The following is a 25,368-nucleotide window of genomic DNA, read 5'->3' on the forward strand; positions in this document are numbered from 1 at the left end:
TACTTCCCCAAGGGAAAAAGCAAAAAAATTGGGGAAAAATTTAAATCTGAATTTGATGTTGCTAAGTACTACAGTGATTACTTTTTTTTAAAGATTCCATGCCAATGTATGAAAGTGTAACTACAAACAGTACAATATTAATATCCCTCCCTCTATAAAATGTTCCTTTTACATTTTCAGAAGAATATACTTTTAAATGTTTTCTCCTTGTAATATTTGTGCTTTTTCAAAGAGATATCTTTCTCCCCAGGACCATTACAAGGTCACTGCCTTTGGTCAAGTCCTTATCATTCTGAGTTTCCTATGATCTTTTCAAATTATTACTGCTGCTATTTTCTGCATGATCTATACCCAAATTCCAAGTCAATTTTTACCTCTGGATCAGATTTTCCCTCCTCAATTATATTCAGAGGCTCCAGTAATCTATGTTAAACACCATTATATAACTTGGTCTTACTTTTTTTAAAAAAATTTAATCCCATGTGAACCATGAACCAGTATTTTCACAAAACCCTGCTCCACATCTACTAAGTAATGGCTATTATGTCCTGCTGTCGTCAACCCCTTAAAATTCCCTTCCTCTTTTACTAGCTTAGTCACCAATTCTAACAGCCTCTTCTTCCTAACCTGGACAACACTGCTGTATGTCCAATAAGCAAATCAACATGGCCCACTAAAATGACTACCAAGTAACTAAAATTAAACTAAGATCTCTGCATTGTAATTGTTCTTTTTAGCCTTATTTTATTCTCTGGTTCATTTCTACAGTATCTGTTTTCAAATTCTCCTTTAGCTTTTACTTCTTTTTAAAACCCACTACAATAAAATCTTTCCCTAACCCTCACCCCTGTTTCTCTGTCATCCATTTTTTCCTACCAGCCTCAAAGGAAAAAGTGATTTTAATAATCCACTGAAATGAACAAGATTCATTAGAGCACTGTGTTTTAACCACTGCTGTATCCACAGCACCTAGAACAGCCTCTGACACACGGCCAAGTGATCACTGCTTTACAATGAATGAATAAGCAATAAGGCAATGAATTATCATTATAATTTCTCTAATTCTTTAACCTTGTGCTGTGGATCTCATACCCTTCTAGTCATGAGACCTTGGTTCAGCATTATTGCTCTGATATCTCTTCCTCTGGGCTTCCTTGGTGGCTCAGATGGTAAAGAATCGCCTGCAATGTGACAGACCTGGGTTGGATCCCGGGCTGGGAAGATCCCTTGGAGAAGGGAATGGCTACCCACTCCAGTATTCTGGCCTGGAGAATTCCATGGTCAGAGGAGCCTGGCGGGCTACAGTTCATGGAGTCGCAAAGAAGAGGATATGACTGAGCGACTTTCACTTTCACTTTTCTTTCATCTCTTCCTCTACTCATTCTGATTATTTTTCTGTTAAAGATGCATAAAACCGCCATGTAAAAGCCATCTTAGAAAAGTCTTCACTTTTGACTCTGTTGCCTTTTCCAAATGTTATCTATCTCATCTGTCTTCTCCACTGCATAAGAAAGCAAGATAGAACCAAGCGAGAGTTGTGATAAAAAAAAAAAAAAAAACCTGCAGCCTTCATTTCCTTGTAGTCTTTTCCTTAACCCTCTTAAAACTGGCTCCTGCTTTAAATACTTTGATCAACATCCCTCTCAAGTCACCTATCTTATCCCAGTCTTGGTCCTTTTCTTCATTACGTCCCTATTTATTGACACTAATTACATTATGTATAATAGTTACATATTTTAATAAAATTATATATAATTAGTGTCAATAGGAGCTTCTCTGATGGCTCAAATGGTAAAGACGATACCCTGGATAAGGGAATGGCTACCCGCTCCAGTATCCTTGCCTGAAGAATTCCATGAACAGAGGAGCCTGGCAGGCTGCAGAAACAACTGAGCAAGTAACACTTTCACTTTCTTTCATTTTCAGTGTCAATACATATGCATATATATACACTCATATATACATATACACACACTGTATATAAGTAAAAAGAGACAGAACTTTCTATAATTCAGGAACTAGTTCATTTTCCTAGATAGCCCTACTACATGTCTGATAAATAGTACAGAATCATGATTAATGGATCCACTTTTTTCTACATATATTACTGTGTCTCAGTCTTTGACCCTTTGTTTTTTTTCTGTATATTCATTCCCCTAAAATTCACTCTTAACGTTTCAAACATAGCTGAAAGACCATGTTTTTGAGGATTTGCTTTATTTTTCATGTATATTGAAAGTAAATCCCCATTTTACCCAAGTTCACATAAAGTAGAAATTAGTTGTATTTGCTTTTTACTTCTGATGCAATAAATTGTATTATTGAATTATATAAATTATAATTTTATTTTTAATTATAATTTTAGCTTTAAGTGCTAATTCAATCACTGTTCTCTCACTAATTAACCCTATGCTTTATGACACAACATTTAAACTCTACATGCTTCAATTTTTTCATGTCTAAAATAGGAAGAACGCTACTCATTCTATGTATACCAAAGGAATTGTGTGAGGTTTAAACGAGATAATACATGTGAAAACTCCTCAAGAACTACAAAACACTTTGTTAATATGATTACTACGAATGCTGCTGGCAATTTATATGTACCTCCATTATGCTGGCACTGCTTTTTTCTTTTTCATTAATCAACCACTCCAGGTCCTTTTCAAAGTCATCTTCATATTCTCCACTGTCTTTTAAATCAGTATCTTTATTTTCATTCATTTTCTGTTCGTTAAAGAATAATGCTGTAAGATTAAAAGAGATAAGGTATTACGTCATGTCCACTTTAGGGGCAGTATGGAGTATGAAGATTAATGCTAAAGGTAAGATAATTAACACATAGAAACACAAATTATCGGATGTTCAGAATAAACATATCAGTATATCCTAAAAGAGAAACTTACAAAGGCCAGACATTTTCCAGGTATACCACTCCTAATAACCATTGCATCTCCCCCCAATTCCTGTCAGCCTAATATACAAGGAGATTTTAAAAGGCGGATATAAGGAGACTATCTGAGTGTCAGAGAAGGATTTTCCACATCCCCTGCCAATCATTAAAACTCCTTCTCCAGGTCTGAGCTGATGAATCATCAGCTTTTTAGTCTCACTCACACACATTTTCCCATATTCAAATTAAAATGATTATATTAATTGTTATCCTCAGTTTCTCAATCCTTCTGGTAATTTATTCAGTATAATTATACTTTCTGATCTGAGAGGTTTAACTATGTAACAATTGACCCTTAGTTATGGTATAAGCTAATTTCCGCAGAAGTCAAACTGCTGTCAATTCAAAATAAAATATTTTTTTATATAAAAAACAAACTGTGATACCTACTACTATCTGGAAGGCAGTGACAATAAATAAGAATGTCAGGTGAAAGTTAATAAATGTTTGTGAAAATGGTATATAAATTTAGTCATTTTTAAGAAAACAAACCATACAATTATCTGAAAATTGAGGTCAGTTCCAAGCCCTAATTTATTAGCCCATAATATTTCAAATGAAAGATGCATTTCCATCTTTACATATAACATGGTCTTTGTGTGTGTGAGCATACTATGTATGTATGTGAATATACAATACAATGTTAACAAACCTATTTGTTGAACACCTACAACACGTCTCTAAAAATTATAAAATATGCTCTTGAGCCCTGATACAGAAGACAAATGTAAGTCAAATACATACATTCCAAATGTAGACAAAACATAAACTGAAAATGTAGGTAAGTGGAACAAAGGTATAAAAGGACTGTGGAAGGAAGAATAAAAAAGCAACTAAGTTTAAAATTGGAAATATCAAGGGAAGTTGAGATGTGTTTTGAATATTGAGTATAAGAGTTCATCACCTACTCCAGACAAGGGAACAGTTTGAAAAAGAACAAACATAAAAGTGCATGGAATTTCCCAGGATGACCTGAACATAAATGTGCCCCTGGAGAAGGTTCTAAAAGGAGACAGAAGGGGTCAGTTTGATGTCATATTATCTTTTCGAAAAGAAAAAGCGTGAGGGAAAATTGTATATTTAATTGTCATAAAATAGCCAAAGGTAGAAATATACAGCAATAATCTGCATACTTTCCACTACTGACTTAAACAAAAACAAAAAGAGCAATGATCGGTAAATATACTTAGAATTTTAGGTCCAATTTCAAAAGAACTGTAGAAATATGATTTGCAGGGCCCCAAACACCTGGGACCGTTTCTAAACCTGCCTTTTCTTGCTCTAACACCAAGATTAAGTTACCTAAAAACTTCTCTGGAAGTAGAAAGTACAGGTGTCAAGAACACATGGAATCTAGGCATATTTTTAAAGATATAAAATAAGAGGTATTATGTTTGATTTGATAAATATCCACAAGCTTTTTGTGGCCATTAGCTTCACTTCTTCCAAAAAGTTTGACCAGACCACCTAACCAGGTACCAATTTTACTAAAGCAAGATTTCTATTTTTTCCACCAAATGATAATGAAAGCATGTGGGAGACCATCTTTCCACTAGCTATACCAGCACTAGCTAAAAGATGAGGGTTTTCAGTACTAAGTGCAATATAAGTTAAAAGAATGAGACAATTCAAAAAGACACAGGCACCCCAATGTTCACAGCAGCACTCTTTACAATAGCCAAAACATGGAAGCAACCTAAGTATCCATCAGGAGATGAATGGACAAAGATGTGGCGCATATATACAGTGGGATACTACTCTTGCCACCCAAAGTAAGAATGAAATCAAGCCATTTGCAGCAACATGGATGGCTCTAAGGATTATCTTACTGGATGAAGTAAACCAGAAAGAGAAAGAAATACCATATGATATCACTTATATGTGTAATCTAAAGTATGACACAAATGAACTTATTTACAAAACAGAAACACAGAGACATAGAAAACAAACATACAGTTTCTAAAGGGGAAAGGGGGTGGGGAGATAATTAACTAAGAGTTTGGGATTAGCAGACACATACTACTGTATATAAAACAGATAAACAATAAGGCCCTACTGCCTAGCACAAGGAACTATATTCAATATCCTGTGATAAACTAGAATGAAAAAGAATATAAATGTGTATGTATTAATGTTTGTGTATATGTGTGTGTGTGTGTGTATCACCTTGCTGTACACCAGAAACTAACTCAACACTGTAAATCAAGAATACTTCAATCAAATATACTTCAATTTAAAAAATTATGACAACAAAAACAAATGGGTTCTAAGACTGAGACTTGGCTAAAGAACAGATAACATAAAGCTCTGTATCCAGTTTTCTACAGTTTAGAGAACAAAAGAAACTGGAACACATTCAGAGGTTGGTAAACCAGGAGAAAAGGGGATAAAAGACAAGGAGAAGGGACAAAGGCAGGTTATGAAAATAAAATGCCTTAAAGCCAGATTCTGAGGACTACTTGAAAACCCTAGGAATGTTAGCCTAAAGAAGACAAATCCCCTAAAGAAGAGTCATGACAACTGCTTTACAATATTCAAATAGTCATTATGTGAAGGAGGGTTGGACTTGCATAATTTCCAACAGTAAGACCAGTACCAAGGACTAGAAACTCAGGGGCAAATTTTGGCATAATTTACAGTTGTCCATAATTTAAACTTGTCCTGAAGTGAAGTGAGCTGCATTCTCTGTTGATCAAATGTTTATATATAGCTCAGAAGGTGATCATAGCACGTTTTAAAGGGAGACTGAAGCTTTAGAAAAAGAGGTGAGCTAGATGACCCTTACGGAGAAGGCAATGACACCCCACTCCAGTACTCTTGCAGGGAAAACCCCATGGATGGAAGAGCCTGGTAGGCTCCAGTCCATGGGGTTGCAAAGAGTCGGACACGACTGAGCGACTTCACTTTCACTTTTCACTTTCATGCACTGGAGAAGGAAATGGCAACCCACTCCACTGTTCTTACCTGGAGAATCCCAGGGACGGCGGAGCCTGGTGGGCTGCTGTCTATGGGGTCGCACAGAGTCGGACACGACTGAAGCGACTTAGCAGCAGCAGCAGATGATCCTTAAGGTTTATTTTAACCTTTATTATAATATGCAAATTAGCAAACAACTGCCAACTTATGAAATGCAAGCAAATATTCAAACAAATGTAGAGTACCATGGTAATGCTTAGTCTAAAATAAATGATCTCAAACTGGGGCTCTGTAATAACCTAGAGGGGTAGGAATGGGCAGGAGGTAGGAGGGAGATTTGAGAGGGAGGGGACATATGTACACCTATAGTTAATTCATACTGATGTATGACAGAAATCAAACCAATATTATAAACCAATCAATGAAAAATAAATATTTTTAAAAGTCAAAAATAAAATAAATGATCATTGTCTGGATAACTAAATTCAAGACTTAAAATTCTATTTCACTTAAATGTCACCTTTACCCTGCAGAGTTCTTAATACTACTTCTCCTTAATGCTTAAGACAAAGTTAGTTTTAGGTACACTGAATATTAATTATTCAACCACATAATTATAACTATTTCTACTGTATTAGTTGGACTGTAATTCTTTCTATTTATTTCTTTTCAGCTAAAAAAATAGGAAATAGACTTTCTTAAAAGACTCAAAGTAATGCTTCAATAATTCATAAATCAGAGGTTGAGAGCAATAATATTTTGAAGTGATCTGAAGAAAACAAATCAGTATTCCAGAGTGAGTTTATCATTGCCTGAGCTTCCCTGGTGGCTCAGTGATAAAGAATCCACCTGCCAATGCAGGAGACTTGGGTTTGATCCTTGGACTAGGATGATCTGCTGGAGGAGGAAATGACAATTCATTTCAGTTTTCTACGGACAGAGGAGGCATGAAGGCTGTAGTCCACTGGGTTGCAAACACAACTTAGAGACTAAACAAGCCGCAAGACAGGCTAAATCATGCAAGCTGTTGTGTTTACGTACCTAACCATTCAAAGTAAGGGTGTCATGAATGATGTTCAGTTCAGTTCAGTCACTCAGTCGCGTCCTAGACTAAAACTCACTGTAACCCAAAACACTTACATAAATAAAACTTTTTTCACAAGTCACAAATGCCTTAGGATAATATGCTTCATTTTCTGATCAGAAATCTGGAAATTTATTATTTTAAGATGTTTAAGTTACATAACAAATTGTTAGAATAAGAATTCTACAGAACTCAACAGTGCTTTCCCTTAGTTTTATTAGAACATGGTCTCAACTGTAAATAAATGGTTGCCTGAAAACTTTAGTAAATATGTTATTATTTACAAAGTATCTCACAACCATGTGAAAACTCAAATTCAAAACTAAAACAGAATCATCAAAATAAATAAAAATCAAATAATTATAAATTAAGCATATTAGGTTATTATGAAATTAAACTATTATGCTGTAATTTAAAAGAAAAAAGCCATAGTTGAAGTGACTCAGGGAAGTAAATGAAGTTCATCAAACAAGAAGGGCCATCCCTTCCCTATAACTTCAAAAAAGTCATGGCTGGTTCCCAGTTAACAAAGAACATATATCATAAACTCGGGTTACCAAGTCCCTTAAGCCTTTTTCAAATGCGTCACAGGATAATCAGTCCCCTTCACTTCTTTTAATCTTCATCCCCACGGTACTGGACATATGGTACACAATCAACATTCTGGAACAAAAATACACCTCACTCAAACTGAATCATATTCAGTTTCATACACAAACTAACACATATTCCTTATAAGTTTCACACATTCAATGTGTATCATCAGCAAAATTGTATATACCTGTTTTAGGCCAGAACAACCCTCTTAATAGGGAACTGCAGCAAGAGACAGAAATTAATTCCCTCCTCCTATGTGTCTGCTAAATCCCATGTGGGTATGTGACTGCAGATCTTTTGAAAGAAAGTGAAAGTGAAGTCACTCAGTCGTGTCCAACTCTTTGCGATCCCATGGACTGTAGCCCACCAGGCTCCTCCGTCCATGGGATTCTCCAGGCAAGAATACTGGAGTGGGGTGCCATAAGTCCATGTGTTAGTCGCTCAGTGGTGTCCAACTCTTAGCCACCCCATGGACTGTAGCCCTCCACGCTCCTCTGTCCGGTGGAATTCTCCAACCAAGAATAAAGGAATGAGTAGCCATTCCTTCTCCTGGGGATCTTCCCAACCCAGGGATGAAACCCGGGTCTCCTTAACTGCAGGCAGATTGTTTACCGTCTGAGCCACCAGGGAAGCCCAACTAGGTCCACAAATACACACAACTTTTGAAACTTTCTTTCAGGATTCAAAAAACTAAATCATAGTTTAATTCATTGGCTCCTGTCATACTATTTTAAGCTCAAAATCTAAGAAAATGGGAGGAACGTCAAATAGAACTCCTTTATCATATAAAATAAGTACTTAAGCAAAAGCGAACCCATAATAACATCTCGAGACCATATGGCCCATTCTTACTTCTACATCCTGCCAAGACTGTGATCCCATGAGTATATTTTTTTAAGTCATAATAATCTGCCACATCGTATGATGATAAGTAATATTTTACAAACATCTGCGGTAATTTTCATTTCTATACAGGGTCCCAAGGTACCACCAACTAACTCAATGTCTTAGCCTCTTCATGGAAGCTAACATTTCAAGAGTGACTTTTTTTCCTCCCAGGGATGAGGCGAAAGAATATGACAAAAATTAGAAATGAAGCTACCCTCCGAGGGGCTTCCCTCAAACAAAGCTAAACAAGGCGAAACTGCCAGGCTTCCGGGCCAGAGCAGAGGTCTGTGGACCCCAGATGAGGATGAGGCGCCAACACAAAATCTCACTCGCTTCTCTATCCATCTTTCCTCCCACCTGTCCCAGACGATTACCCCTTTACCCTCCCTCCCTCCGTAAATATCTCTGCATCATCCTTCCCTTCGCTCCCTCTATATCCCCTCCTGCCTGTGTAAGACGCAGCGGCTGGAGTCACAAAGATGGCCGGGGGCGTGCTCCTCTCCTCCGCTTTTTAAGTTCTGACAGTGAGGCGAGGGAAACCCCAGCACCTGAGCCGCAGAGGCCAGGACCCGGCTGCCATGGCAACGGCGCGTCTCCTTGTCCTTCATCCGGGCCTCTCAGTACATGGGCGCAGTGGGCCTGCGCAGGCGCAGGACATAGTCGACGAACACCTGTCTCTACAGGCGCTCCTCAAGGTGCGGGCAAACGACGTGTGTGGCTGCGGTTTCCGGGGAAACGACCAAGAAATCCACGCCTCACCCGCAAGTTTCACAGGTGCTAGTAAGAATTGGGAGGAAGGTTATTCTTGTTTATGAGTTTTCCCAGGTTTTAACTGTCTCTTGCGGGAAATGTATTCTGTTAGGTTTTAGAAATATACTGTATGTTATTTTCTTCACTGTTAATGTCCAAAAGTAGTTTCACTCGTTGATAAGCACGTTAATTAGTTACCAGTTTTTTTACCCTATGATTCGCCATCCAATTAAAACATGTACAACTAGAGATTATCATACTAAGTGAAATAAGTCAGAAAGAGAAAGGCAAATACCACGATATCACATATATGTGGGATCTAAAATATGGCTCAAATGGACATACCTAAAAAACAGAACCAGACCCACAGAATTAGAGAACAGGCCCGTGGTTGCCAAGGGGGAGTGGGATGGGGGAGGAAAGGATTGGGAGTTTGGGATTAGCAGATGTAAACTATTACATAGAGGATGGATAATAAGATCCTAATGTATAGCACAGGAAACTATATTCAATTTCCTGTAATAAACCACAAGTGAAAAACAATATTCAAAAAAAGAGTACATCCATATGTGTAAACGAGTCACTTTGCTGTACAGCACAGATTGGCACAACACTGTAAATCAATTATATTTCAATGAAAAATTAAAACTTCCGTTGCCCAAGAGAATGATCAAAGGAAATAGGATGTTTGTTTCTACTTTCAAGCATGTCAAAACGGTCATGTAGAATTTTCCAGATCCTTAAACGTCCTCCTTAAAGGTCATCTTTATGTATAAGAAAGGAGCAAGATGATTTTTAGATTGAGGTGACAAATGGCAAGATTTAAGGATTTGTCCGTTCCGTGCCAGAAGTAACACAGAGAAAAGTGAAAATATTTCCTCAGTACAATATATTCAGATTATTGTTTTTTATTATTAGGATTTCTGTCATTTGGTATAATGGAGAGCATCTTTTCTCCAAAGAGGAGCAATATAAAATTGAATTTTTAAGTTTTCTCCAAACTGTACAGTAGACTAAGTTCAAAAAAATTAAGATGAATTATTAGTAAGCACACCTCCTAGCTACAGTGTAGAATGTATGGTTGTAATAACCTAATGTTTCTTCTGCTGCAGGACTTTGGTCTTAAGCCAAACACTTGAAAAAGACAAAGAAATATATAAAATTATCAACTGTTGAAAGTCAAAGGAATTTCAGTCAGATCTCCTTTAGTGAACATGGAATTACTTCCTAAGCTAAAGTGGACCTTTTAGGTTTCTGAATTCCTAGTCAAATGTTTTTTCCACTGACCCTTCTAAATATTTTAAATATTTTTGCAAGTATTAGTAAAATAGTACCATTGTTCATAATAGACAAAAAGCAGAAACAACCCCAAAAGCCAACAAATGATGAGTGGACAAATTAAGTGTAATATATCCATACCATGGAATATTTCAGCAGTAAAAAGGAATGAAGTACTGATAAACATTACAACATAATGCACCTTGAAAATGTTACCGAATTGGTCATTCGTACCTGTGTTGAGAGAATAGATCTTCAGTGTTAGCACCAAAAGAATAAAAGTAACTATGGGAGGTAATAGGTATTTAATTAAGTTGACTATTGTAATCATCTGTATTTATAAATTATATATACTATATATATAATCACATTATGCACATTAAAATTGTATAACTCAACTATATATAATTGTTATTTATAAATTATACCTTAGTGAATCTGAAAAAATAAAGTCCTCTTTTCTCTTCTCTTGGATATGAGCCCTCTTGCACTATCAGTGACTGTACAGGAAGGAGAATTTAGGAAATATAAGAACAGAGTAGTTTAGGTAAAGCCTGGTACAAAAAGAAGACATTTTCTGCTATCCAGGGCCTTTCATATAGATGGACTCAAATGCTATTCAAAGTCTGAAAATGTTATATGTCAATAAATGTATTTTAGTTATAAGGAGCAGAAATGTGTGTTTGAAATTAATGACTCTTCAAAGACAATGGGATTTTACAAATAGAGATCACTGTATATATGCATAGGGCCATGTGTTTTTCCTCTTGCCTGGTTAATTTAATACTAATTATAAATTTTGAATGCTCACTCTGAAAAAAGATCCAAGAAATAGATAAAACTCCAGTTTTCTGTCTTTATTCATTACACATGGTATAGAAAAAACTACACAATATGAGGAAGAGACCAAAGTAGAGTAACTCTCATTCAATACATAAAAACTTTGAAGGAATCCTTTGACTTAGAAAAGTGTTTATTTAAGTAACTAAGAAGAGATTAAATAAGTGCCAAGAATTAAGAAGATATGACTATACATGTGTTCTATAAAACTGATCAAAGGAATATATTTTATAGATAATGTTCAGATTCTGCATATAGTCACAATATTCTAAATCATTTCAACAAATAATTATTACTTATATGGCAGACACTATTCTCATACTTGGAATATATCAATGAATTATAATATACATATATTATATATTATATCATAATTATATATTATAGTCAGAGTTCCACCTGCCTCAGACTCCTTGAACCCAGTTGCCAAAAAGAAAAGTGCAAACTTCTCAGAGTCCTTTGCCTTACTTTATTCTAATAAGTTCAGATCTCTGAGTTCCCAGGCCCAGAAATTAGAATGTTATCATTCCAATGAAAGGGAAAAAGAAGAGGTGAAATATTTTAGTATTTTTCTGAGTTTTGTATATACGTATTCCATTTTTAAGGCTCAATTATTTATAGAGCACAGAAGCTTTATAATACTAATGTTTAACACGCATATATTTAAAATCAACACCTTAACACCTAGGTCTTTTGTAAATTTTAAAAACTATTTTATAATATAGGGAATCCTCATTTTAGGAAGTCAAAAACTCACTGCCTTCATAGAGCTCACATTCTAACAGGGAGAAAAGACAATAAATAACAAACATACTAAATAAGTAAATCATATTTGTGTTAGAAAGTGAGAAATGATATATAAAGCATAAAGCAAAAAAGAATTAGAAGTGTGGGGCTAGGTTGTAGTAATAGGTTGACTGTGTCAAAAGATGTATTCAAGTTAAGCCTTACTGAAGTGACATTTGATACTTTTAATATAATTATACACATTTTATGTATAATAATATCAATTATATATGTATATTATAGTTATAATAAAAATAAAGCAACTGCCAAAATAAATCAAGACATTCTTTCTGTAAAGGGCTATTAGGGTGTGTCAAACTAAAGGCTGGAGGGCCTGAGTTTGCTTATGTCCCTTAGCAGCAGGACAGTCCCTTTTCAGGGTGTATGCCAGCAATAAGTACATTCCTTAAACACAAAAAGTTATTTACACTATAATTATTTTTGTTTGTTCAGCAGATTTGTTCAGCACTTGTTTCATGTGTTCAACCCTTCTGAGTGTGTGTGTGCAGCCCCAGATAGGCAGAAGTTTGGAGGAACCTCCTGCTGTGAGGCTCTAGCTTACTCAGTGCATGATTTCTTGTTGTTTTAGTTGCTCAGTGGTGTCCAATTCTTTTGTGACCCCATAGACTGTAGCCCACAAGGCTCCTCTGTCACGGAATTCTCCAGGCAAGAATACTGGAGTGGGTTGCCATTTCCTTCTCCAGGGCATCTTCCTAAGCCAGGGATCAAACCCGCATCTCCTGCAGTGACAGGCAGATTCTTTACCACTAAGCCACCTAGGAGTAGCAAAAACCTATATTCCAATAAAAAATTTTTTTAAAAAAAGAAATCATGTGTTCCTCAAGAAAAACCTAGTGTCCTGGCATTTATTTTTAATTTCTTTGGTGGGATTTTTAGTAGGAATAGTCAGTGAGGAAAGGGACAAGTCAAGGTATAGACAGGTTCTTTATGGCTGTTCAGATTTTCTTGAGAATAATAATGTTTTAAAACTATAAAACAATGACTCTTAATTCTTCCAGCTTTTTTCTTCGCCTATACCTGGTGTAGGTTTCTCTTCACCTATACCTGCTATAACCCTTATGGCAGAAAGTGAAGAGGAACTAAAAAGCCTCTTGATGAAAGTGAAAGAGGAGAGTGAAAAAGTTGGCTTAAAGCTCAACATTCAGAAAACTAAGATCATAGCATCTGGTCCCATCACTTCATGGGAAACAGATGGGGAAACAGTGAAAACAGGGTCAGACTTTATTTTGGGGGGCTCCAAATTCACTGCAGATGGTAACTGCAGCCATGAAATTAAAAGACGCTTACTCCTTGGAAGAAAAGTTATGACCAACCTAGATAGGATATTCAAAAGCAGAGACATCACTTTGCCAACAAAGGTCCATCTAGTCAAGGCTATGGTTTTTCCAGTGGTCATGTATAGATATGAGAATTGGACTGTGAAAAAAGCTGAGCACCGAAGAATTGATGCTTTTGAACTGTGGTGTTGGAGAAGACTCTTGAGAGTCCCTTGGACTGCAAGGAGATCCAAGCAGTCTATTCTAAAGGAGATCAGTCCTGGGTGTTAATTGGAAGGACTGATGCTAAAGCTGAAACTCCAGTACTTTGGCCACCTCATGTGAAGAGTTGACTCATTGGAAAAGACTCTGATGCTGGGAGGGATTGAGGGCAGGAGGAGAAGGGGACGACAGAGGATAAGATGGCTGGATGGCATCACCGACTCGAGGGACATGAGTTTGGGTGAACTCCGGGAGTTGGTGACGGACAGGAAGGCCTGGCATGCTGCAATTCATGGGGTCACAGAGTCGGACACAACTGAGCGACTAAACTGAACTGATACGTGGTGAGTGTCTCCTGCTTTGTAGTGATAATCTAATAGCAGTGGAGGCTATCTGTTTCTTCTCTGGGATTGGCAATATTGTTAAAACTCATTATAAACTTGGCTGTGCAAAAGTACCTTTGGTATTAACTGGGAATGAACTCATCTTGTTTTCTGAATAGATGCAAATAGTGAATGACTCCCAAGAACATACATAGCCACACCTAGAGGTTCATGTCAGCAAGCAAATGTAAATCAGACCATACCCCTCTCTGACTTTCCAGTGCTATTAGAATAATATTTAAATTCCTTACCTTACTTCCCACGTTCTGAATAATTGGGCCCCTTCTTACTCCTATAACCTCACCCCCTACCACTTTGCTGTTCACTCATGATACACCAAGCTCCCTGTTCGCCTCTCTGTTCCTCAAATATGTGAACCTCTTTTCCATTTTTGCTTTTTCCTCTGCCTGGAATGCTCTTCCTTGGATATTTGCGTTGCTAACTCCTTCTCATCATTTATGTAAGACTGGACATCCTTGCCTTGTCCCTGATTTTAGGGGGACAAGTGTCCCAATTTCTCACCATTAAGTATGATGTTAAGTGTAGCTTTTCTGTAAATGTTCTTTATCAAGTTGAGGGAATTCCCCTCTATTCTTAGTTTACTGAAAATTTTTGTTTTAGTTTTTTGTTTAAACATGAATGGCTGTTGGATTTTTCACTTTCCATTAGAGTTCTTAACACAGTGACCATAGTTAAAGGCCCAGTCTGCTAACTCCAGTTAGCAGTTCACTCTCTCAAGCTGGGCCTAGTCCTGTTGCTCTCTTTGTTTTTTCAAACTGTGCTTTTTCTTGACTTTTAGCATGACTTGTTGAAAACTAGACATGGTATATTAGATAATAGGGACTGAGGTAAATAGGCTTTTAGCTTGAGATTTTGTGTCAATATGACTAGAATGTAATTGAGCCGTGTGTAGTGTTTTCAGTAGCTACAGGTTCCATGAGATTCAAATTCCTCTAGTGTCCTTTTTCTCTCTCTAGTTTTTGGGCTAAGAACTCCTCAAAGGGACTCTGTGTCTTCTATATCCTTCAGTTGTAATTCACTGTTATTATTATTATTCTTCCAGTTGAAATTCACTGGGATTTCCAGGGAGCACTCTGTCCAAATGCTCAATCTGTAAATACTGTTCTCGAGCTCAAGGTCTACTTTTGTCAGCACTCCCAGAACATGGCAGATAGGTCCTCACAAGATTTTTGGCATCCTGCAAGGAATGATGGTCAAGTCATGCAGTTTGTTAGAATAAGAAGGTGGTGGTGGTGTGGACAGGAGTAGATGAACTGTATCAAACAGATGAATAAGTTCAGAGGTTTCCAATAAACATTAGTCGGACAGGACTGAGCACAGCAAAGCAGCATACTGATTACCAAACATGTTTGAAATGTCCTGGGCAGCAGCCCACCAACCCCCTTAGCAGTCCTTCACCGTGGTTTCTGGTTTCCCTCACGCCGGGGTTTGGGGTTGCGGGTTTCAGAGGAGGACTTTCAGAAAACTGTCAAGAGCGGCACACAGCCTGATCTTTCCAAAGCCCTACCTCCCTCTCCCACGGTGGCGGCGGAGTTGGAGCGCCGTTTCTATAAGAGAGAGTGCGAAAACTTGGCAAGGGTCGCAGCCCACGCTGCGCGGCAGGCTGTAAAGGGCAGGCGCTCAGGGCTCAGTAAGAGGAGGGAGCAAGGAAGTGCGCACGCTCCGCCCACGGCAGGCCTGCCTCCAGTCTAGCGCTGGAGAGGTGAGGAGCGCGGAGCGCGGAGCGCGGGAGGGGGCGGGGGGCACCGCGGGGCTCCAACCCCACAGTCACTCAGCCAGCCATTCCAACAGAGCCCCTCGGCCCACCCACCCTACAGCAGCTGTGCCCGGCTGCACCTTCCCACCCCCTCAGTCTTCCCGCTGAGGTCTCATCCTTACAGACCCGCTGGGGTGCAGGGGTGGAAATGACGGTTAGTTTGCAGTGTAGGGTGGGAATCAGACTCCTATCCCGAATAATTACAATAATGTGATGGTTTCTGCCATACAGCAACATGAATCAGCAAAGTTTAGGGGCAACTTTAATAAAATCTTATTAAAGGGAAAAAAAAAATACTATCCCGGCTTCTCCACTTCAAAGACATGTGATCTTGGGTAGGTTATCTGCCATTCCAGATGATGAAAGTGAAAGTGGAGAGTGAAAAAGTTGGCTTAAAGCTCAACATTCAGAAAACGAAGATCATGGCATCCGGTCCCATCACTTCATGGGAAATGGATGGGGAAACAGTGGAAACAGTGGCTGACTTTATTTTAGGGGCTCCAAAATCACTGCAGATGGTGACTGCAGCCATGAAATTAAAAGACGCTTACTTGGAAGAAAAGTTATGACCAACCTAGATAGCATATTCAAAAGCAGAGACATTACTTTGCCAACAAAGGTCCATCTAGTCAAGGCTATGGTTTTTCCAGTGGTCATGTATGGATGTGAGAGTTGGACTGTGAAGAAAGCTGAGCGCCGAAGAATTGATGCTTTTGAATTGTGGTGTTGGAGAAGACTCTTGAGAGTCCCTTGGACTGCAAGATCAGCCCTGGGATTTCTTTGGAGGGAATGATGCTGAAGCTGAAACTCCAGTACTCGGGCCACCTCATGTGAAGAGTTGACTCATTGGAAAAGACTCTGATGCTGGGAGGGATTGGGGGCAGGAGGAGAAGGGGACGACAGAGGATGAGATGGCTGGATAGCATCACTGACTCGATGGACGTGAGTCTGAGTGAACTCCGGGAGATGGTGATGGATAGGGAGGCCTGGCATGCTGCGATTCATGGGGTCGCAAAGAGTCACACACGACTGAGCAACTGAACTGAACTGAACTGAACCATTCCAGAATGTTCATAACCGCAAGTCAGTCTTGTTTTTTCCCTCTGCTGTGGATCATAAAAGCCTTCCTCGCCGACACCTAGTGGACCCAAAATAGCAGTCCAACTAGCAATTTTGGGTAGTATCTTCGACTGCTGCCAGATTAAATTCTAAAGACAAGCTTAATCATTACTCCCTGATTCCTTCTGCAATTAATGAACATTAGAAAATGACCCCCAAACTGCCCTGTCCTGCTCTCTATATTCCTTGCTGATTGTACACCCACACTTTCTGACTTTCATACCTTTACTTATGCCTCTTTGTCCACTATAGTCCGTTCCTCTTTCTAAATTTCCTTTAAGATTCTGGCCATGCTGCATGACTAACTTTTCAAATATCACCTCCTTCTGGAAGTCATACATTATTTCCCCAGTGGACTTGTAGTTTTTGAGATCCAAGCCTCTTTAAATTATTATGATACCTGACACACTAACTTGTGTTGCAGTTGGGCCTCTCTGTTATGCTTTCTATCAATACTTATCTTTTCTTATCACACATTTTAAGTTCTTTGAGATCCGGAGTCATGACATTTTCATTGTATCCCCAGAACTTTCTAAAATATACATTAAAAATAAGAGGGAGTGTTTAGCTTTCTAAATAAAAATTTTACCTCAAATTATACTTTCTTATTTCAAATGAAATAGATTACATATTTATAACTTGCTATTAAACACATGAATTTAAAAAGCAGTACCGTTTAAAACCTAACACCTTTAATAATATCTCACAAAATACACTCCAGGATTTTTCTTACAAAATTTTGTATTACTAGAAATTGTTATTTTAATAACCTGCAATTCAGTAACATTTGGTAATATAGAGCATCTAAAGCCCTTAGGACATTATTCAGCACAGTCATAAATAGTAAACACTATCTAATAATGAGCTATCATTACATTATTGTTTATATAATTCATCTAAGTAATTAAATGTTGTTGTCGTTCAGTCCCTCGGTTGTGTCCGACCTTTTGTGACTCCATGGACTACAGCACGCCAGGCTTCTCTGTCCTTTACCATCTCCTGGAGTGTGTTCAAACTCATGTCCATTGAGTCAGTGATACCATCCAACCATCTCGTCCTCTGTTGTCCCCTTCTCCTCCTGCCTTCAATCTTTCCCAGCATCAGGGTCTTTTCTAATGAGTTGGCTCTTCGCATCAGGTGGCCAATGCATTGGACATTTAGCTTCAGCATCAGTCCTTCTAATGAATATCCAGAATTGATTTCCTTTAGGATTGACTGGTTTGATCTCCTTGCATTCCAAGGGACTCTCAAGTCTTCTTCAACACCACAGTTCAAAACCATCAATTCTTTGGCACTCAGCCTTCTTTATGGTCCAACTCTCACATTCATACATGATTACTGGAAAAACCATAGCTTTGATTAGACAGACTTTTGTCAGCAAAGTAATGTCTCTGCTTTTTAATATGCTGTCTGTCATAACTTTTCTTCCAAGGAGAAAGTGTCTTTTAATTTTGTAGCTGCAGTCACCACCTGTGGTTTTTGGAGCCCACGAAAATAAAAGTCTGTCACTGTTTCCCTGTCTATTTCCCATGAAGTGATGGGACCAGATGCCATGATCTTACTTTTCTGAATGTTGAGTTTTAAGCCAACTTTTCCACTCTCCTCTTTTACTTTCAACAAGAGGCTCTTTAGTTCCCCTTCACTTTCTGCCATTAAGGGTGGTGCATCTGCATATGTGACGTTATTGATATTTTTCCTGGCAATCTTGATTCCAGTTTGTGCTTCATCCAGCCCAGTGTTTCTCATGATGTACTCTGCATATAATTTAAATAAGCAGGATGACAATATAAACCCTTGACGTACTCCTTTCCCAATTTGGAACCAGTCCATTGTTCCATGTCTGGTTCTAACTGTTGCTTCTTGACCTGCATACAGGTTTCGCAGGAGGCAGGTAAGGTGGTCTGGTATTCCGATCTCTTTAAGAATTTTACACAGTTTGTTGTGACCCACACAGTCAAAGGGTTTAGTGTAGTCAATGAAGCAGGAGTATATATTTATCTGGAATTCCCTTGCTTTTTCTATGCTCCAGCAGATGCTGGCAATTTAATCTCTGGTTCCTCTGCCTTTTCTAATCCCAGCTTGAACATCTGGAAGTTCTCAGTTGATGTACTGTTGAAGCCTGGCTTGGAGAATTTTGAGCATTTCTTTGCTAGCATGCAAAATGAGTGCAATTGTGTTGTAGTTTAAACATTCTTTGGCATTGCCTTTCTTTGGGATTGGAATGAAAACTGATTCCAATGAAATGGAATTCCAGCTGAGCTATTTCAAATCCTAAAAGATGATCTGTTAAAGTGCTACACTAAATATGCCAGCAGATACGGAAAACTCACTAGTAGCTCCAGGTCTGGAAAAGGTGAGTTTTCCAGTCCCAAAGAAGGGCAATGTCAAAGTAATTAAATAAAACTTGACCAAAAAATGAGAGTGTTTAAAAGCCTCCTATCATTTTTATTTTGAAATATTCCAAAAGAACTTTCATTTGAGAGTACAACTTTGAGATTGATTGTTGTTCAGCCACTAAGTCGTGTCTGACACTTTGTGTCCCCATGGCCTGCAGCACATCAGACTTCCCTGTCTACCATCTCCTGGAGCTTGCTCAAACTCATGTCCATTGAGTCGGTGATGCCCTCCAACCACTTCATCCTCTGTTACTCCCCTCTCCTGCCCTCAATCTCTCCCAGCATCAGAGTCTTTTCCAATGCTCGGCTCATTTGAAACTGACAGCTAAAACTAATTGTTAGTAGAGAATGAGGGGGAAGGGAACTGATTTCTCATGTGACAGGTGCTTTCTCATATGTTCTTTCGTTTCTTCATGACAGTCTCATGAGGTAAGTATCATCCCCACTTACTGATGAGGAAACTGAAGCTCAGGACTTCCCCGGTGGTCCAGTGGCTAAGGCTCCACGCTCTCAATGAAGGGGGCCCAGGTTCAACCCCTGATCCGGGAACTAGATCTCACATGCCACAACTAAGACTCGGCATACCGATCCCATATGCTGCAACTAAACTTCCTGCCTGCCAGAACAAAGACCAGACACAGCCAAGTAAGTAAAAAGAAATATTAAAAAAAAATAAACTGAAGCTCCAGAGTAACTTCCCTAATGAATCAGAGCTTTGAATGGCAAACTCAGTATTCTGAAGCCCCTTCTATCAGCATTACTTAATGAAAAAAGTAGAAGAATTACTAATACTACCACAGGATGCTTTTTCCAGAATCAAGAGAGATGATGTTCACAAATGCCTTTCCAAACCAAAGCATGTTATATAAATGTAAAGTACTAATTACACATGCATGCCTGCTCAGTTGCTCAGTCCTGCATGTCTGACTGTCATGAACTGCAGCCTGCCAGGCTCCTCTGCCCATGGAATTTTCCAGACGAGAATACTGCAGTGAGTTGCCATTTCTTTCTCCAGGGGATCTTCCCAACCCAGGGAAGATCTTCCTGTGTCTCTTCCATCTCCTATATTCGCAGGTGGGTTCGTTACCACTGTGCCATCTGGGAAGCCCTAGGATTCCATAAGAAGTAAGACAAATAGATATCCAATTTCTAACATTTGAGCACAATGCCTTTAATAAAGCATCCAGTGGACTAGACATCACTGACAGGCATTTTAATCTTAATGCTTTACTTTGATGTACTTTTTTAAAAATAGCATTTATTTAGCTTTTGTACTGGCAGGTGGTTACGTTGAGTCCATCACATATCATTTGTATAATTCAGGGTTCATGGGGCACAAACACAAGATGTGTTCTGCAACAAAAGACAAAAATAAGGTGTGGTTCCTGCTCAGATACATAAGATATGCTATAAGGACAGAAAATGTTATCTTTAAAAAGTTTTTTGCATGAAAAATTTCCAAGTCTTTGGTGATAATCAATAAAATGCCTTAATGAAGGTTTTGCAATGGGAACTAATGAGAAAGTACACATTCAAATACTATTAGAAAAGACTGGTTCGGTTTGTCGGGTAAAATGAACAAAGCAATTCTCAACTGATGGCAAGAAGATGCTTCCGTGGGTACCAGAACATTTGGGGCTATAACCAAAAGACCATGATTTTTTCAAAACAAGATGGCACCTTCTACCTTTGATTCAATTTCATTTCATTTACCTGAAAAATTCAGTTAACACTGAAGGGAACATTGGTCTTTTTAGTTTCTAAATGGGAGAATGCTTTTAAAAATATAAGAGGTACCAACATCAAGACCAAGAAAAATAAACAGTACAATGCGGTGCTAGAAGAAAAATTGGGAAAACAACAGAAATGAGAGGGAAGTGTCAAAGGTAAAGACCAGTGCTTCCCTGGTGGTCCAGTCGTTAAGACTCCACCTCCCGATGCAGGGGCCATGGATTCAGCCCAGGTCCAGGAAGATCCCACATGCTGAGGGACAACTAAGCCGTGTGTCACAACCACTAAGCCCATGCTCGAGAGATGGCAAGCCACAACTACTGAAGCCTGCAGGCTCTAGGGCCCATGCTCTCCACAACTAGAGAAAGCCTGCATGTAGCAAGAAAGACATAAAAATAAATATTTTAAACAAGGAAAAATATACTGTAAAATATTTATTTAATAAAAAATAACTGTATAATCTATACAGTATTGAATAAAAAGTACAACAAATTATTTGCACTTCTTTCCAAAACCGCATACAGTACAACTTGCAAATTGGGTTCAACATTCTACAAATAGTACCACACACACCAAGATATGAACTTATTATTGTCTTAAATAAGTAAACGCTCTGATTGTATACAACAAACTGTGACTTAAATTCCAGGGAAATACTGCTTTAGTTAACATGAATAGTTTGTACCACAGTCTATTTTATTTAAAAAATTAAATTCCTCAAACATCATTTTTCTACTTGTTTCTGAGTACACATTCCCTATGTAGCAAAATAAAACAAAGACAAAATACAAAATTAGAGGCTGCTGTTTATGATAGCGCTTCCTGTTTCCTTCCTTAGCTAGTGCTCTTCTCCTTTCATTTATTCACAAAGGAAGGTGACTGGAAAATGACTTATTCTTATCCTCATTCATTTGCTTCTAGAATTCTTGCTTACATAAATGAATATGTCAGTTTTGGAATCTTGACATTACTATTCAGTATTTACCTATGTCATTCTTAAAAAAGTTGACCTAGTTTTTGTTTTTTTTTTTAAGATAAGGCAACAAAATTGGTTTTAAAATAGTCATGTCTCACATATGTGAGCAATCACCTGTTAGACTAATTTCCCAATTAAATGTACACAGAATAACATTTTTCAAGTAACTTGGAAATGGAATCAATAGCAATTCTTATTTTAAGCAGATATTTAAGATGATCATATGCAGGAACCAAGTCCATCCTAGTTCCTGTCCCACCAAAATAAAGAGGCTCAGTTTGTGAAAAAGACCTTGGAATAACCCAACAGTTAATGACACCTTTATCTTGGATAAGAAGGACAAATAATATAAATGCCATAAATGGAGATGAAGTTATTTTAAAAAGACTTTCCCATTTTATTTTGGAGATAAAAGGGAATGCAGATACAAAATGGACTAGTTATGCCTTTAGCCCACTTAGTAACTTTTCATCATAGATTTAATAGTCCTTCATACCAAAGAATAAAAGACAAGTAAACCTACCTTAAGTTTTCTGATTAGGTCACTTATATTATTAGTAGGCCTCAAAAGTTGCCTTATTTTTTAACTAAATTAGCTTCTCTGGGAAGCATATGAATAATGTAAAAATATACTTCTAAGAAAAATCAACACAAACACACAACAATCAAGATGGGCACTGAGAGTATTTACACAATGAATTTTTTAAAATAACTCAGAATTAACACATATTCTTTATAGAACACCAAACCAGGGCCGATGTTGTCATCTGTAGAAACAAACGCACATCAGTAACACGGACATGAGAACTAAGTTGAACAGAGGCAGATGCTATTAGAACACTATTTTGATTCTGACTGTAACATCCTGTGGCCCATGAAGCCCTGGTCCCAACAGGCCAAGCATCTGGCTAATCAGACACAGAAGTAGAATACTTGACCTATGAAACACCAAACTCACTTGTGAGCACATGTACATTACCATGTGGTGCCTGACTGCTCTTGAGTCTTGGTTTTCAAAAGCAAGTTCACTTCTGAGGCAGGAAAAACACATTCTTAAATTGGCTCTCATAAGTATTCCAGGAAGTACACTTCATTTCTCAACTGTTATTGTTACTCTGGGAAGACAAGGTATAGTCAACTGGCTGCTTTGAAGCCATGAAATGCATACTCATAAATATGTGTCTACACTTAAAAAAATTAAATACAGCCGGTTACAGCCATTGTGCAGAATTCTTGCAATATGAAGCTCACTTGCAGTATGTTATGAAGGGGTCACTTGAGAACTTGATTCTGGATCTTCTTGCTTTCTATATTTCTTCATAATACTGACGGTACCATTAGCCAGGAAAACCACAGCGATGAGTGCAAAGTAACCAGCGTAGATGAAGAACTAAAGAGAGGGGAAGAAGTAATTTACAGAATTATCCACTGGAAGGTCAGCTCTTTTATTACATATATGTGAACAGACTCTATAATTAAAGATATGTTCAGTTTCTCAATACAATTCCAAAAAACACTGTGTGCTTACACAATGTGCCAGGCACTGAGGATACAGAGAGGCAGGACAGCATGGTGACACTGGAGCCAGACTGCCTCGGTGCCAATCCTGACTACCCACTTACTGGCTGTGTGGCCTGGATGGAGAGACTCAGTGTCTGAGCCTCCACTTCATTTAAAACCCATTTTGTAATTCATAATATATCCTGATTACAGAGTTGTTGGGAAGGAATAGTATTCTGTATGTAAATGCTTATTAACACAATGCTAATACTGTTAATATTGGTTTTCATTTTTGTTGCTGTTATAACTGAATCCTGGTCTCTACCCTCAAGCCGACTAACTCAAGCTGATATGAGGCCAAATTCTGAAGATCAAGAATTTCCACTCTCCCAGAAGAGGGCAGTAGAAGGTCAACTATATTCCATTGTAAGACAACTTTTTATAGGAATCTTCTCTAAGCCATTTTTTAATGTGATTATATGATTTATCAATATCATCATTTTCTTATTAAAATAACTTACTAAATACTGATAAGCTGGTTCATGGATCCAGTAAGCATGCCGCTCTAACCCTCTGCGTGCATGCTAAGTCGCTTCAGTCGTGTCTGATCCTTCGCGACCCCATGGACTGTAGCCCACCAGGCTCCTCTGTTCATGGGGTTCTCCAGGCAAGAACACTGGAGTGGGTTGCCAATTCCTTCTCCAGGGGATCTTCCTGACCCAGGGATTGAACTCACTTAAGTCTCCTGCACTGACAGACAGGTTCTCTACCACTAGCACCACCTGGGAAGCCTAACCCTCTGAGCCAAGTCCTTTAAAATGTGGATACATTTTCCTATAGGAAATCGGTTAATTAATCATGGCAGTCATGAGTTTAAGCACAGCCCACAAAATTATTATTCCACACATTTAAACCCACCACTTCTATAGCAAGATGATAAGCACTTATTCTCCTACCCTCCATCCCAAATGAAAGCACTTAACCCTTGAGAGGTCTTCCCGACATTCTTATTGCAGGCAGTAACTGGGAAACACATAAGTAATAATTACTTAAAAGACAGTAATAAACTCCCATTCCTCTGCTCTAACCACCTTTCCCCCGCCCTTTTCTGAGCCAGCATGATGCAAAGGGAGATGCGTAGGCTTTCGAGTCAGATGTTGCTTTGAATCCTGGTCCTGCCATACTATTATTGACCGTAACCTTAAACAACACATCTCTCAGATTCATTTTCTTGATGTCTAATCCTGTTAGCAACCCTGCAAAATTCTATATAAAGTACCTGGCACACAGAAGGCACTCAGCACACATTATCTACTGTATCTCTTTTAGATCTCCTCGGTAAAAACAAAGTTAATTAACATGTCAGCTCTTTGTATTCTAGGAAAACTAATACGTAAGTGGGAAGAACAATGGAGATAGAATCTTTTGAGCTGAGATGAGTTGGAGTAGGCACTTTTTGATTCAATTGCCCATTTTGCTAAAGTACATCCCAAGCCCTATTTACAACTCACAATGAATGAAGCCATATACAACTATACAATTACAGAGTGAATAAACGTATTCACACGGTCTCTGGGTGTTTGTGCAGGTGTTTTCTCAACAGGTCATGTGTAATCCTAGTCATCAACAGCAAATCATTACCTTGGTATCTGGGTGGGGGGTGTTTAAAGAAGGGAGGAGACTCAGAGAGCTCTCAAGTGAAGCAGGCATCTCAAACAATAGGATACAGTATTCCAGGCACAGAATTTAAAATGGAGGGAAATAATGGGTGAGGAAGCAGAAGAACTAACACTACCTCTCAGCTCCACAAGGCTGGATAATCACACTCAGATGAGTTCTAGGGCCTCATCAAAGAGATGATGGTTTCAGTATCCTCCTGATAGAAAGGAACTAAG

The 25,368-nt window shown here is 38.3% G+C and overlaps 2 protein-coding genes and 1 long non-coding RNA gene across 9 annotated transcripts in view; 1 reads left to right on the top strand and 2 right to left on the bottom strand.

The window, feature by feature from the left end:
- CCDC181 (coiled-coil domain containing 181) overlaps positions 1 to 9,037 on the bottom strand; it is a 46,578-nt gene extending 37,541 nt beyond the window's left edge. For 3 of the 7 annotated variants that reach the window (XM_060396469.1, XM_012187243.4, XM_012187241.4), the window contains exons 1-2: positions 8,886 to 9,037; positions 2,608 to 2,747 (exon numbers count right to left, since the gene is read on the bottom strand). In XM_060396469.1, coding sequence (XP_060252452.1) covers positions 2,608 to 2,724 — 117 coding nt within the window. In that variant the 5' untranslated portion in view covers positions 2,725 to 2,747; positions 8,886 to 9,037. Of the gene's footprint in view, positions 1 to 2,607; positions 2,748 to 5,917; positions 6,037 to 7,734 lie in introns of all 7 variants that reach the window. The other 4 variants (XM_042257212.1, XM_042257208.1, XM_042257210.2 and 1 more) reach the window with 3 other exon arrangements.
- Positions 9,038 to 9,111: 74 nt separating this feature from the next.
- LOC121820775 (uncharacterized) lies at positions 9,112 to 24,004 on the top strand. Its single transcript, XR_009595816.1, has 3 exons — positions 9,112 to 9,212; positions 19,687 to 19,911; positions 21,210 to 24,004. It is a non-coding gene; the product is annotated as an uncharacterized LOC121820775 (long non-coding RNA).
- Positions 21,417 to 25,368, bottom strand: part of SLC19A2 (solute carrier family 19 member 2) — a 35,227-nt gene continuing 31,275 nt past the window's right edge. Inside the window, exon 6 of the mRNA XM_027975590.2 lies at positions 21,417 to 23,363. Within this exon, the coding sequence (XP_027831391.2) occupies positions 23,235 to 23,363 (129 nt within the window). The 3' untranslated portion in view covers positions 21,417 to 23,234. The remainder of the gene's footprint in view (positions 23,364 to 25,368) is intronic.

This window comes from Ovis aries, chromosome 12, assembly GCF_016772045.2.
Source record: "Ovis aries strain OAR_USU_Benz2616 breed Rambouillet chromosome 12, ARS-UI_Ramb_v3.0, whole genome shotgun sequence".
Lineage (NCBI taxonomy): Eukaryota > Metazoa > Chordata > Mammalia > Artiodactyla > Bovidae > Ovis > Ovis aries.